Source organism: Acartia tonsa, chromosome 1, assembly GCF_053477335.1.
Source record: "Acartia tonsa isolate MP-2025a chromosome 1, ASM5347733v1, whole genome shotgun sequence".
In the NCBI taxonomy this organism is placed as follows: Eukaryota; Metazoa; Arthropoda; class Copepoda; order Calanoida; family Acartiidae; genus Acartia; species Acartia tonsa.
In genome coordinates, this window is record NC_137260.1 from 15,432,050 (window position 1) to 15,447,668 (window position 15,619).

The following is a 15,619-nucleotide window of genomic DNA, read 5'->3' on the forward strand; positions in this document are numbered from 1 at the left end:
TTAAACTACGTTGCCTAGACATAAAATTATAACCTTATCTTTGTCAGAAATTTAGATTGCGGTAACTGATTACATATTTACAATAAAAACACCACATTTCATAGTCAAAATCTATGAAAAAAATTAGATTTAAATTGCATTTGTGAACGAAAATCATTGCGGAAACAAAGGGGAAAACTACAACAAGCTCAGCTGTGATTGGTTGCTTAGCTGATTAAGCCTTCTGATTGGCTACAGTACACTCGATATAACGCAAGTTAAACTTAATTTTTTTTAATGATTTTGACTATAAAATGGGTATTTTTATTGTAAAAATATAATAAGTTACTGGCAACCGAAATTTAAGGCAAAAATAAGCTTATAATTTTGTTTCTAGGCCACGTAGTTTAATTTCAAAATTTCTAACATTAGCATTAAGATTCTTTCAAAATTTTGATTGCACATAAAATGCTATTTTAAAATGCCTAGAACTTTTTTGTTATAGAAGCTGAAGGCTTCAAATTTGGGGTATTGGGTCTACTTGTGGCAGTCTTTCAGCAGTTAAAGCGTGGTATTTCTTGCAGGCTTCCTTTAAGGAAGGTGACTTATGTACTTTGTCTGACAAATTCTTACATTAGAAAGGCTGCTTATTAGGGTGGGTTCATATCGGAATTAGACAAAGCGGGGATATGCAACAGATAAAATTAACCTTAAAAACATTTCTGACCGAAAAAGAATTTTGAAAAATTGAGTTTTAGAACACGACCACTTAAAAATATAATTCATTACTTATTAGTATGCAAAGACGACATTAAATTTTTTTTTTGAATCAGAACTATGGCTTCATGGTGCTCCCTGGAAAGGCCTTGAGAAGCTGAATCAGGAACTTTTGTCCGTTTCAAAATATCTCGTTCCTAGCCTTAGAAATCACTAAAAAAACAAAATTTTTAAAGGTTTATTGAGAATTGTCCAATTTGTAGAGGTTTTTTAGATTTTCTCAGGCTAGGAACGAGATTTTTTTAAACGGACAAAAGTTCCTGACTCAGCTCCTCAAGGCATTTCCAGGGAGCACCATGAAGCCATACTCTGATTCAATAAATTTTGACTCCCATTTACAAATAGCTATACAATTGAATGTCTGGTCGTCAGCGGTTTAAATCATCAGGATAAATTTTAAATCATCCAGAGGTGTATTATATCTATATAAATTGAGTGCAGATCCCCGCTTTGGCCTCAGAAAAAAAATGTCCAAAATCGACCCACCCTACTGCTTATGTCCTTCATCTTGCAAAACTTAGCTTTTCTGTCCTTCACATAGCAAAACCTCACAAAACATAGCTTTTCTGACATAGCTTTTTTGGTACCAACAGTAAGATTTGGGAAATGGTCCAAAAATATTTTGACACTTAATCAAATTTTTGAAGAAAAAATACCCAGGTGACACTGAGAGGACACCAGGTCGAAAATATGTGTCAAAGAATTTTTGGATTCGAACCATTTCCCAAATCTTACCGTCGGTACCAAGGACACCAGGTCACCGTATCTCAAGAACCGGTGGTCGGATCGCGCTGAAAATTCATTTTTGAGTTGCAAGAATTTGCTATGTTTTGTAAGAATTTGCTATGTTTTGCAAGAATTTGCTATGTTTTGTAAGAATTTGCTATGTTTTGCAAGAATTTGCTATGTGAAGGACAAAAAGGCTAAGTTTTCCAAGAATTTGCTATGTTTTGCAAGAATTTGCTATGTTTTGCAAGAATTTGCTATGTTTTGCAAGAATTTGCTATGTTTTGTAAGAATTTGCTATGTTTTGCAAGAATTTGCTATGTGAAGGACAAAAAGGCTAAGTTTTCCAAGAATTTGCTATCTCAAGAACCGGTGGTCGGATCGCGCTGAAAATTCATTTTTGAGTTGCAAGAATTTGCTATGTTTTGTAAGAATTTGCTATGTTTTGCAAGAATTTGCTATGTTTTGTAAGAATTTGCTATGTTTTGCAAGAATTTGCTATGTGAAGGACAAAAAGGCTAAGTTTTCCAAGAATTTGCTATGTTTTGCAAGAATTTGCTATGTTTTGCAAGAATTTGCTATGTTTTGCAAGAATTTGCTATGTTTTGCAAGAATTTGCTATGTTTTGCAAGAATTTGCTATGTTTTGTAAGAATTTGCTATGTTTTGCAAGAATTTGCTATGTTTTGCAAGAATTTGCTATGTTTTGCAAGAATTTGCTATGTTTTGTAAGAATTTGCTATGTTTTGCAAGAATTTGCTATGTGAAGGACAGAAAAGCTAAGTTTTCCAAGAATTTGCTATGTTTTGCAAGAATTTGCTATGTTTTGCAAGAATTTGCTATGTTTTGTAAGAATTTGCTATGTTTTGCAAGAATTTGCTATGTTTTGTAAGAATTTGCTATGTTTTGCAAGAATTAGCTATGTGAAGGACAGAAAAGCTAAGTTTTCCAATATTTTGCTATGTGATGGACCAAAAACCAATTTTATGCAAGATTTTGCTAGGTTTTGTGAGGTGAAGGAAGGCTACTTATGTCCTCAATCTTGCAAATTCTCTGTTAAGGGAGGCATGTTATGCCCTTCATCTAAGAAATTCTCACTTAAGGAAGGCTACTTATGTCCTTCCTAGGAAGGTGACTTCTGTCCTAATTTAGGAATGACTTTGTTTTCTTTACATGATCCAAAAGTTTTGCTGGGATATATGTTAAGGGCGTAGCCGATAGTTTTTAATAAAGTTATAATTCTTAGGACGGAAAAAAATAACAGTTGAAAAGTGCATGTACAAGTAAAATTTTAATTTTACCTTTCTTTAGCAAAATTGATTACTTTGACTTGTTCCTTTGCATAATCTCGCAACCTCTTAACTCTAAAGACTCATATCCGTTAGTAGCGAAGCTACTCTATAATCTACTTTGTCTATCCGTCAGTCAGTCAGTAAGTCAGTCCGTAAAGCTATGGGGGAAAGTTTCTTTAAGATTTGTCCAATAATTGCAGTGCTAGATCGATTCCTAGATTTTTTAAGTATTCATGATTTAAAGGTTGCGTGATTTGAAAGGCTTTGTGATTTCCCTATTTTATGAAGTTTAATGCTTATTGTATGACACTGCTCTATGGTAATTTTTTTCCCAGTATTCATTTATAATTTTGAGCTTCGCTATTTATGGATGCTGTCATCCTTGTTACTTATTCTGCCAAGATTATGTAATAAATAATGCGAAGTATTTTTTTAAATTTTCCTTTTAAAAGTCTAGGGCTGGGAACAAGATATTTTGAAATGGACAAAAGTTCCTGATTCTACTCCTCAAGGCCTTTTCTGGGAGCACCATGAAGCCATAGTTGTGATTCAATAAATTTTTGACTCCCATGCACAAATGTCAAATAGCTATAGCTGTAGCAATTGTATGTTAGGTCGCAAACGGTTTATAGACTTGAGATAAAATTTAAATCATCAAGAGGTGTATTATACCAATATAATTCAAGTGCAGGTTCCCGCTTAGGTCTCAGATAAAAATGTCCAAAATCGACCCACCCTACTCAACAAGCACTTTTTGTGCATGCGCCATTTAATTAAAATATTTTAATACTGCTTTTGATTTTTAAAACAACAAATAAATATGTCATGAAATATGCACTGATGTTACATTACTCGTTAAGGTCTCTAAAAACGAAGCCTCTGTACCATTCTGTTATATTTCAAGAAAAAATATAAATCAATTCATTTCAATAACATTTTTCAAAAGTATTAACAAATATTTACATTATATTCTATTACCCACATTGAAAGCTAAAATAGAAAGGAGAGGGTCGAATTGTACTCCCCCCCATCTTCCCACCTTCTTCCTTTAAAGGCCCTTTGAGGTCTCTAGCGGCAAACCCAACATAGAAATAATAGAGTATAAAAATTGCATTTAGTTAAAATATGTTTAAATTAACAATCAGAGTAAACTATTTCTTCTAAGGTTTCGTGTATATTTGCAAATGATATGAATAAATTTAACATTATTCATTCAACGTTAAAATGTGTAAATATAGTTGTACATGAATATACATTTTATTAAAGTCAACATCTTTGGCTGTAACATAGAAATGTATCAGTTGCAAATTATAAAATCAAGTGCAAAGTAATTTTTTTAATATTTGCCATGCATTGGAATTTATTCAAAGAACGTGTCCTAACTTTGGTGCTTCCAAAGTTCAAGTTTTGATTCACCGGGCTTCAACAAAATAGATTTTTTCAATAATTACTCAACAGAATTCAAAAAGTTTTTATCAAAATAAAGATCTTACTATTTTTGTTCATAATGGCAATTTTCTTCTTATTTGTTGCGTTTTAGTACCTTAAAACCAACTTATTTTTTTTTAAAACTTAAAATACTTCAAAAATAAGAGGTCTACAAAAAACCGATTGCATATCTAAATTCTATGGATCATTTTACATCTAATTCTTACTAAAAGCACCACCTAGCTACTTAAAAAAAACACAAAAGTTAGGACACGTTCTTTTAAATAAATCTTTCCAATTAAATTTAAAACTTGTTTCTGCCTATTCAGTTTAAGTTAATAACTAACATGAAATGAAATCTTGATACATTTTTTATTTTAAGAATAGTTTTTATAATATAAGTTTTTTCTAAAACTACTCTTTTATAAACAAAGAAACAAAGAAGTTATTTATCGCATCATATTATTATGAACAGCTTTCCGCGGATATGAAAATGTACAATTATAAGATTAAAATCAGTTTTGTTAGCACGGAGATGCCAAAGGCACGGTCTAACAAAACTGGTTTTAATATAATAATTGTACATTTTAATATTCGTAAATAACTGGATAATATGATACGATACATATTTTTTCAGTGTGGCGAAGAACCAGTTCTTATCCATCAGATATTTATCGGTTTCGATGCCATGCTGGAATATCTATTTTTACTAAACTCAAAGGAAAATAATTTTAGTAAAAACATGAGACCCCAGTTGATAATTAAAATCATATTTTTCAAAATTTTAGTCAATGAAATATAAGTTTATGTATGTACTTCCCTATATGAACTAGAATCACTAGTGAAACTGCTAATTTGTACAATTTTTTAAAAGCCACCAAAGTTTAATACTACGAGGTATTATCCTCTTAGAAATTTTTTTTTTCAATATTGAAAATTCGAGTACCCCCCCCCCCCCCCCCCGACAGCGAACTATGAACTCTGGCCGCAGCGCTCGGCTCCCTAGCCTGCCTAGCCGCAGCGCTCGGCCCCCTTGCCTGCCTAGCCGCAGCGCTCGGCCCACTTGCCTGCCTAGCCGCAGCGCTCGGCTCCCTAGCCTAAAACCTAACCTAACCTAAAATAGTTGTTCGTCGGTAGTCGGGGGGGGGGGGGGGGGGGGGTACAAAATTGAAAAAAATTGAAATTAAAATTTCTAAGAGGATAACGCCTACTACGAATAATACAACGTGTTCATAATATTTTGAGACCATCACAATTTGCAGCCCAATGCCCCCTCCCTCCCAATTACTGCACAACTATTCTAATTGGCACAAAGCAAAATATATTTGTGGAAATTTAAAAAAATCATATTTGAGGTTCAATGACCGTGCAATGCTAATCTATTCATCAAATTTTTTGTTGCAAATATCTATTTTTGTGGTTTATGCAGTGTGGTTCTCCAACTAAATCCCAGGAATCTCAAGGGATAAGACAATAAATGATAATTGATGATGTACACTAAGCTATAAAAATTGGAAAGAATTTTAATGAATATAATAGATTTGAAATCTGCATAAAATTTTAAGGATTTTTTATAAAATTCGTTTTTTATATAATTCATTATTTAAAAGCGCAAATCCAATTTAAGTAAATAAATTTTGACCAATAGGATAGGTGGATTTGAAACTACCTGAGCTCTAATTGGTTGAATGATGTACGTCACTTAAGCTTCTCCAATCAGGGCACAGATAGTTTTCAATCCACCAATCACAGATGTCAAAATTATTTAACTTAATTTGTATTTGCGCTTATAGATAAAGAATTATACAAAAAAACGAATTTTATAAAAATTCCTTAAAATTTTATGCAGATTTCAAATCTATTATATTCATTAAAATTCTTTCCAATTTTTATAGCTTAATGTACACTACTGAAGATAAACAAAAATAACTATTCCGAACGTTACATAAGTTAGTGAAAAAATTTTAACACTACTATTTTAATTAAAGTCAGCAAAATGAGCCAAACAATGCGAAAACATATCTTTTTAAAATTGTCGATACCAGATAATAGTATGTTTCCAATAAGAACTCTTTCCCTGCTAAATAAATACAAAACACTACTTATTTAAAATACAAAGAAAAAATCAGAAAGTCAGGCATATGCAAGCTTTTTAACGCAATAAGGAATTGATCGGTTTAATACTAACATAAATTTAACAGGATGTTTGCATGTATGTGAATAGCAAACGACCTCGCTAACGATATGGTTCTCCTATTCAGTTAAGCTTCTTTAAGGTTAAAACTATTTAGTTTTATCGCTACTAGAATAATATAAACCCCTAGAATTATGTAGAGGCCTCTAGCAACCAGTATTCTAATAATTAGATCAACATCAAACAATTTTAATTCACACAATTCTTATTTAACAGACCAATAAATTCAGACTCAAACAATAATCAAATACGCGAAGCAGCAGAGATACTTTAATTGATTTGAATACTATATTAACATTATAAATAATACAAAACATTTAGTTATTTATTGTATATTATTATAGAAAGATTACCGTGGATTTTTAATAATAACATTATAAGATTACCCCGGTTTTTTTTTAGCCTCAGCCTAACAAATCTGGTTTTAATCTTATAATTTTGCATTTTTTATCCACGGAAAGCTGTCTAAAATACGATGTGATTAAAAAACTATGATCAATTGTCCTCTTCTTTCAACAATTACAATGGATTTTCAATTTGTATTTATTTAGTTGATAAGATTTTACCCTGTATCTTTATATCAAGTAAAGTAATCATTAATTTGGCACACTTTTTTTTACAATTTATTTGATTTCTAAAAATAGCCGCTTTCCACCATTGCTTTTTGGTAAATACTATTGCTTTCGGATATTGGGTATTGGCCTAGAAACCATAATATCTCAAACCAATTAAGAAGCAATAAAATTTATACTTTTCTTTTACCCCTGTTATGTATCCCTTAATAATGTTATTCAGAAGAAACTGGGTAAATACTAAATATATAATTTAATCTTAAAACGTTTAATTATTTTGGGACTTGGTTAAAGAAATTCCTTAACACATTACAATTGTTAAGTTCCTGTCTCTTAATTCTTATTAAAATAACTCCTGGAATATTTGTATAGATTATAAAAATGAAGGTTCTAGCACTGATATTAGTTTCCCTGATTGTGTGCACTCAAGTGCAGGCTGACAGGTAAGATTGTACGCACCCAGACACTGGCTGACAGGTAAAATTGCGTGCAGCCAGGTACAGGCTGAAAGGTATGATTGTGTGCAGCCAGGTACAGTCTGACAGGTAGGATTGTGTGCACTTAGGTGCTGACTGACAGGTGAGATTGAATGCAGTCAGGTACCAGCTGTCAGGTAAGTTGGTAAGCAGTCAGGTACAGGCTGACATGTAAGATTGTGTGCAGCCAGGTACAGGCTAAAAGGTAAGATTGTATGCACCCAGATACAGGCTGACAGGTAAGATTGTAAGCAGTCAGATTCAGGCTGACATGTAAGATTGTGTGCAGCCAGGTACAGGCTGAAAGGTAAGATTGTATGCACCCAGATAAAGGCTGACAGGTAAGATTGTAAGCAGTCAGGTACAGGCTGACAGGTAAGATTGTGTGCAGCCAGGTACAGGCTGAAAGGTAAGATTGTAAGCAGTCAGGTACAGGCTGACAGGTAAGATTGTGTGCAGCCAGGTACAGGCTGAAAGGTAAGATTGTATGCACCCAAACACAGGTTGACAGGTAAGTTTGTAAGCAGTCAGGTACAGGCTGACAGGTAAGATTGTGTGCAGCCAGGTACTGGCTGAAAGGTAAGATTGTATGCACCCAGACACAGGCTGACAGGTAAGATTGTAAGCAGTCAGGTACAGGCTATCAGGTAAGATTGTAAGCAGTCAGGTACAGGCTGACGGGTAAGATTGTAAGCAGTCAGGTACAGGCTGACAGGTAAGATTGTGTGCAGCCAGGTACAGGCTGACAGGTAGGATTGTGTGCACTCAGGTGCTGGCTGACAGATAAGATTGTGTGCACCCAGTTACAGACTGACATGTAAGATTGTGTGCAGCCAGGTACAGTGCAGCCTGACAGGTAGGATTGTATGCACCCAGTTATAACAAATTTGTTTTAGGAAATGAATTAAATCTAACCTGAAATTATTGTTTCTGTTTGTTTTTAATCACAGATTTAAAGCATCCTGATCAAACAGTTTGAAAAATATTTTACTTATCCTGTAAGATTTTCATTTTAGTTTGAAAACTTATAAGTGCTGGTTTGCCATCTTAACTCTAGTATGTTTCATTAGTAAAATATTAGATAACAGACAGTCTGTAACAACATAAAGTTCAAACATACTAACTTTAATTTTCATATGCATAGCACCTCTTCCTTCACTGACTGACTCCTTCCATTCACCTTCCAACAGAAAAATTTTATACTGCTATAAGAGTATTTACTATCAGAGTGCCATTATATTATATGCTATTTCTCTCCTTTTCTCTCTGTATATAATATAATCAAAATGTTATCAATTTTTGCTTAATCATACATGTTGATTATTTACATAATACATCCATTATCATTTTTATCTTGTTTAATGAATAATTAATTGTTAAAATTAAAGGAATGCAAGATTGTTTTTTGCCACCATCAGCTCATCAACATCCACTAGTACAACAACCTCTACCTTGAAAACTACATCCATTTGTTTCAAATCTAATGCATCTCTAACAGGCGCCTGTACAGGAAAAAGAAAGAAAAGAGCAGCTGAAATTTTGGATAGTGACGAAATCTTTCCAAGTCGTGTGCACAGGTAATTATTCCACAGTGAACACTAAACACATTTATCTATAAGTGAAAGCATGAAAAATCTGTAAAGCAAACAGTTTAATTGATTATTATATGTGCAACCAGCAATCTTAATTTTTTTTGCGTAAATCAAATTAAACCAGGATGAAAGTTTTGTTCTGTTTCACAGAAATGTTAAACTGTAAAACTATAATATATAATAGAGCTGTTAATTTATAAGAACCATTTTACTTGTTGCTTTTATTTGGTTTTCTTAGAACATTTTTGTCCAAAATTACAGACAGGTTTCTGACCTTTTGTACCTAAACATTGAGATTCAAATCCTTGCAATTTAGGTATACCTATTTTCTTATCTAACTTACATGAAACAAATCTTTGAAGAGTTTTTTTTTGTATATTTTGAATTAAAATAATAATTATGAGGTTTTACAAATTTGATAAAATGAAACACATTAAAAGAGGTCTGACAGAATTTATATTTATTTAATACTTTTTTCTTAGAAATCTAATTTATTAGTTATGTTTTCAAGGATTATGAATATAGTTTTTTCTATTGTGAAAAATAGTTTTGTGAAATTAATACCTTTTCCAGTATGGCTTAGAAACCAATTATCCAGTGGATAGGAATCAGTTCTCAGCCACCTTGAAAACATCATGTGTTGTTTACATTTTTATATCCTCAGAAAGCTGTTTTTAATACACTGTGATAAATAACTATTACATGCTTAAAATTTTTTTTTTATAAAATTGTATTTAGGACTGAAGATATGATATCCAGTAGTGATGATGCTCCCAACTACAGAGATGCTAGACTCTTCCTGTTGCTAACATCAACCTCAACCATCACTGCCACAGCTACCTCCACAACCACCTCTTATACAGGTCTGTTATAGGCTTGTATGCTCTGTTTATTTTAAATTTTCATATTTTGAAGGGAAAGGCTATCTCAAGGGATGAGCAAAAAAAGATAGTAGGTTCATTACTAATGATATCTATGTCAGATAACTTTCATTAGTTAATATGTAAAGGATGCTATATGAAAGATAATCTATAGGCACATACACTTAGGCCTTAAAAATCTCCATTGAAACATTCTTGAACTTCATTTTTTTCTTTATTTGGTGTAAAAATGTACAGACAAAAGAACATATATCACTTTTGATGATACATCGGGAAATAAGGGCTGTAAATCCTAAAAAATACTTTTTTGTGGGTCTTACTGTATTAACAGTATTTTTTGCCTCTGAACAATGTCACTAACATTAACCAAGACAGTTATGTTTTTTACAGTTCTCATAAAAGTGAAATTCACAAACATTAAATTTTACTAAAATTGAATTTTTTATTTTAGCAACCCTGAGTGTAACTGTCGCCTGTTCACCAACAAGTATTTCACTTTGCAGTTAATTTGTATTAACCAGAAGAAATAAAATCGATTAAAAATTTGGTTATAGCCCCTTTCGAGGCAGTGCCTCTTAAGGGGCGTTTTCACCGTATTTTCACAGTAGCTTTTCCCCTATTTCTAGCGCCTGCGGGGGGCTCTAATCCTACGGGGCCAATTACCTAACCCTGCGGGGAAATCACCTAAACTAACTTATAAAAACTAATGTGAAATACGACGAAACGCCCCTTTACAGGCATTGTCAATAAAGGGACTATACCTAAAAAGGTTTTATTAAAATCTATGTTCTGACACAAGCAAGTTCTATAAATTGTTATTTTTTGTTAATTTATTATTGTAAAAATACCATCCTTATTTGTTTGTTTAATTTAATAAAATTATTGCATTTATAACGATTTGATATTTCATTTGATTTATCATCGACAACAAGGTTTAATATTATCTCTTTAATGATAATTAAGTATGTCCCTACAGTATAAAATATAAGCAATTTTGCAACAAATTTACATAAACCTTCTGTTTACTTAGACCTATGATTAAATATAATGCTTTATAAGATCTGACAGTCTACTAGTGTTAATTTAATATTTGTTATCTCTATTAAATATGTTTGGAGAGCTTTGATTTCTGCATTAACAAATCAAGCCTTTACTTGGAATCCCTAAGAAAAAAGAAACCAGTTAAACCAAAATAACCTGAGATGGGTTTTCAAAAGAAGAATGCCGCGTTTTTTGGACATTTTTTAGACCTGTTGGCTTCGTTCAATCAATCATTATTATGAAAATGTCTCGTAGGATGAACTCTGGCCGCAGCGCTCGGCTCCCTAGCCAAAAGAGAATAACGCCAAAATTTCTTTTTAAAACTAAAATTAAAAAGGGGGGGTCGAATTTCTCTTCCCCTCCCAAATTTTTTTTTAATTTTTCTTTTTATATCTAAAGAACACAAAAATAGGTTGATCTAACCTCTTGGGGCAAAGTCCCTAGAGGCTAGGGGCGAAGCCGCTAGTTTCTAATAATGCTCTTAAAAGATCATTAATTAATATACAGCAAAAATAGGTTTGAGATTATTTATTTGATTCTATAAAAGCCGTACCAACAAAAGCGAAATAAATAGTTGTATACTCTGTTTAAACCCTAAGGGCCTTTTCATAATAATTAATTGAACGAAGACGACAGGTCTAAAAATGTCGAAAAAATGCGGCATTCTTCTTTCAAAAAGCCATCTTTGGAGGATGAACTTCTCTATTAACTGCTCAAGGAGAAAATCTTATCTTTAGGTAATGCCTCAACTCTGTCCAAATCCAAAGAAGATGGGAGAACCATTGAGTGTGGTCTATGCACCACAAAAAAAGAGACAAAAGTCAATGATGATGATGATGCTCTTATGGAAGGTCATCCTTGTTTAAGTATTGTGTAATATTATCTAAAATATTATTAATCAATATGACTTTGGGATAATTGACAAATAATTGCTTGTGTTTATAAATTTTTTTACATTATATTTGGTCCGATTTTAAACCCACCTTTTAAACATTTGGTCCTACGACAAACGCAGGAGTCCCAAACGTCGGAGTGGACACTTAACCTAACCTAACTTATTTTAGACCATTATATTTTTTTAAAAATGCCTAACCCCTGCGGGGGGGGGCTTATTTGTTTATTCATATCTTAACCTAACCTAATCTTTGTAGAAATACTAAATAAAATTAATATGTTAACACTCGTGCGTTTGTCCACTCCAACGTTTGGGACTCCTGCGTTTGTCCATGAACCTAATATTTCTTTATTGTTAGGTCCAAATTGAAGTCTTGTTAAGGTAATTTTCCTACATACAATCCCCTACTGAAAATTTAGGAATATTATCTTTAAGGGTTAAATTTCAATTTGTGCAAAAGAGTATTGAAACATTTTTATGGTGCTTTCATACTTAGCACTTGGGGATATGGAACCATCCCCCCCTTTCAATAGAGGACAGGGGAAGTTTTTCATTTATTTGTTTATATTTAAGGTCAGGTGAGCTTGGGTTAATTGGGGTACTGTAGCCTGGCAGGATTAGGGTACCACAGTTTAGGCCACGCAGGGGTTACATATAGAAAGAAAAATAACCCTTCCCCCTCATTTTTAATTTATTTCACAAAAAGGGGGGTAGGATTACCAGTCCTCATCGGGGACTCTCTGAGAAAGTCTGCTGAAATAATAAACACAACTGTTAACTAAATATCCTCAGTGGCGTGCGAACCGAAGGGGGCGTTTGGGGCAATCGCCCCCCCCTAGCGACCAAAACGCCCCCCCCTGCCCCCCCCTAGCGACCGCCCCCCCCTGCCCCCCCCTAAATGTTGAAAAATGCCCCGTTTTGCCCCCCCCTGGTAAACAAAAATGCCCCTTTTTGCCCCCTACCCTACAAAGAGCAAAACTCTCCCAATTTCCAAAAAAAAAGATCAAGAAATACTCAACAAAAAAATTTTTTGGCGCTTCGCGCCAAACAGACAGTTACTATTCATTTAACCTTAATAGGATGTATCTTTTTTTGTATAATATAAACTTTTTACCAAAGAAATTTTGTACATCCCCAATGATGATACACAAAATTACCCCTTATATAGATTACAATTAGTGGATGAAACGTATGGAAACTCAACTTAATTAACCAACCAATCAATATTCCATTTAAGTCCCAAAAGATGTTGAGCTAACAAATAAGAAAATGTTTATATGAAATATTGGGGACTGGTGTAATAAATAGCCCAAAACACCTCCCCTCCTCCCTGCATATTTGAAGAAAAAAATTTGCGCTTCGCGCCCTTCCAATTGGTTTCTGCTTTTTATCACATTGTATAAAAACATTTGTAAAAATCAAATATTTATCAAAAAGTTATTTAAATAAAAATGAAACAGCGTTGATATTTATCTAAGCCTTTTTTTCAACATTGTATGTCTGTCTAAATTAATAACTATATATGATGTCATATGATGTTCAGGATAAGTTTAAAATTTTTTTGTGTACATACAAAAAGACATGTTTTTTTATGGCAATTTTCATTAAAGAGCCTTAAAACTAACTACACTCTATATTCCTAACTTGTTAAAATACGTCACTCTTGTTGTAGTTAATTGATTTTAGTTAAAAGAGGAAATAAATATTTTTCGGTGCGCTTTGCACACTGCCCTAACAAATCCTTGAAAACACCACTTCATGGAAAATTGACATATTGTTAAATTGCCATTTGAAGAGGGTAGGATATGTTGATATAACTTTTTATCTTCTCTATAATAACTATGGCTGTCAGTTTGTAATGCTAATGGGGAAATGTAATTTTCTTAACTGCAATTAAAGATAGAAGGCTAAAACTTAATGTTAACACTCCCAACATTATGGAGTATAATTAAATATTAGAAATTTCTGGAGGTCGGACTGCTTTTTAGGACGTTTTTGGCAATTTTGTATCTTTCACAATTCCCCCATTGTTTGGTCCAATTCACAATATTTTTGTAGCTAAGGGTATCAAAATCAAATTTCGGGTATAGTCCCTTTCGTAACATTGCCTCTTAATTTCTTCATATTTTCACAGTAGCTTTTCCCCTATTTATAGCCCCTGTGGGGCCAATTGCCTAACCCTGCGGGAAAATCACCTAACCTAACTTAACCTATAATAAACTATTAAAAGCTACTATGAAAATACAACGAAATGCCCCTTAAGAGGCGTTGCCACAAAAGAGACTATACCCCAAAGTTTTCCATATTTCTAAGAGATTTTCATATCTGTAGATGAAAGGACAAGTATTTTTTTTATTTTTTACAAAGTTTTTTGCATCTTTGGATTTTATAGCACAATAAATTTTTTTGTGGATTATAATATCAAAAAAATAAAATCTCTCGTTGTTCCGAGCATCTAGTATGTAATTTACTTTGACTGTCATCACACAACATACAAGAAAAGGGATTTGTGACTTTTTCTACCTAAAATATATATTTATTTAAACTAATGCTCTTTAAATCTTCTTGTCTATATTCTTATTAATGATTTTTTGTGCTTTGCTACTTATAGATGTTGTCATCCTTGTTGTCATACAATAAAGAAATATTTAAAATCATTTCTACATATTAGGTTTATTTTTGGTAAATTATTTCCAAAATGAGTGTTTTTATCTCCCCCCCAAAAAAAATTTTTAATGGGGTTATTCATCCTTCCTGCTGAGATTTTATAACATCCCCTTCCTCCCATAAAAAAATGTTTTGTGGTGGGGGGGGGGGGGGGTGGAAGGTTAAATTATCTTTAAAGATGCTTTCTAGCTCCCTTCCCTTCGGTCATTGCATGGTGGGGAGAAGGAGTGGGGGAGAAGAGAGGGGGGGAAGTGATGGGGGATATAAATGGGAAATAGGGATGGGGAAGGAGGGATAAGGACTAGAAGGCCCACCCCTTAAAACGCCCTTATTTAAAATTAGTATATATAATCAAAATGCCCCCCCCTAAAGCAAAGTGCCCCCCCGGGGCACTTTGATTTAGGGGGGGGCAAAATTTTACAAAATCTTCAAAATGCCCCCCCCTAGACAAAGTGCTTCGCACGCCACTGAATATCCTTATAATAAAGTAGCAGGATGTCTGCTGTTCTATTTGTTTGTTCGTAACGGAAATAAAATCCCCCTCAAAAAATTACTTTTCCTTTTAAAATCTAAAATAAAATATTGGGTTATCGAGTTCAACTCCCCCATCTTTAAGTGCCCCCAAAGTCCACACACACATATTTAACTACTTCAGTAAATTTGATTAATTGAACCCGTTGGGTCATTTCAACTAGTGTGGATAATGAAAAGTAAAGCTTCGCTATTTTGGTTCATTTTAAATGAAACTATTTTTTTTTCTCGAATAATTTACACTTAATTATCTTATTACAGAACGACCTCTACATACTACACATCTACCCATTCCAGCACACACACACATCCAAATACTGAATTATGTAGGAATTTATATTAACAGAAATTGAGAATCACCCAAGCATTTCAGCTTTTGACAAATAATTATTCATAGTATCGACCACATGTCAACTTTCACGTAAAAAATTCCCATAACTTTTTCTTATTACTTTAATTGGTATTTTTTTTAACTGCAGCTCCTCTATAATTCTCTTTCTCTACCTGTTTATTTTTTAATTAGTTGTTTGGCACAAAACAGTGAATGAACAATGAGTTATTAATAATGC

At 33.1% G+C, this 15,619-nt stretch overlaps 1 protein-coding gene across 1 annotated transcript; it reads left to right on the top strand.

Annotated features, from left to right (window-relative positions):
• The first annotated feature begins 7,267 nt into the window (after positions 1 to 7,267).
• LOC145313622 (uncharacterized) lies at positions 7,268 to 10,810 on the top strand. The gene is made up of 4 exons (XM_080153105.1): positions 7,268 to 7,410; positions 8,832 to 9,020; positions 9,774 to 9,898; positions 10,368 to 10,810. Exons 1-4 carry the CDS (start codon positions 7,349 to 7,351, stop codon positions 10,421 to 10,423), a joined length of 432 nt encoding a protein of 143 aa, XP_080009231.1. The 5' UTR covers positions 7,268 to 7,348; the 3' UTR covers positions 10,424 to 10,810.
• Positions 10,811 to 15,619: the final 4,809 nt, after the last annotated feature.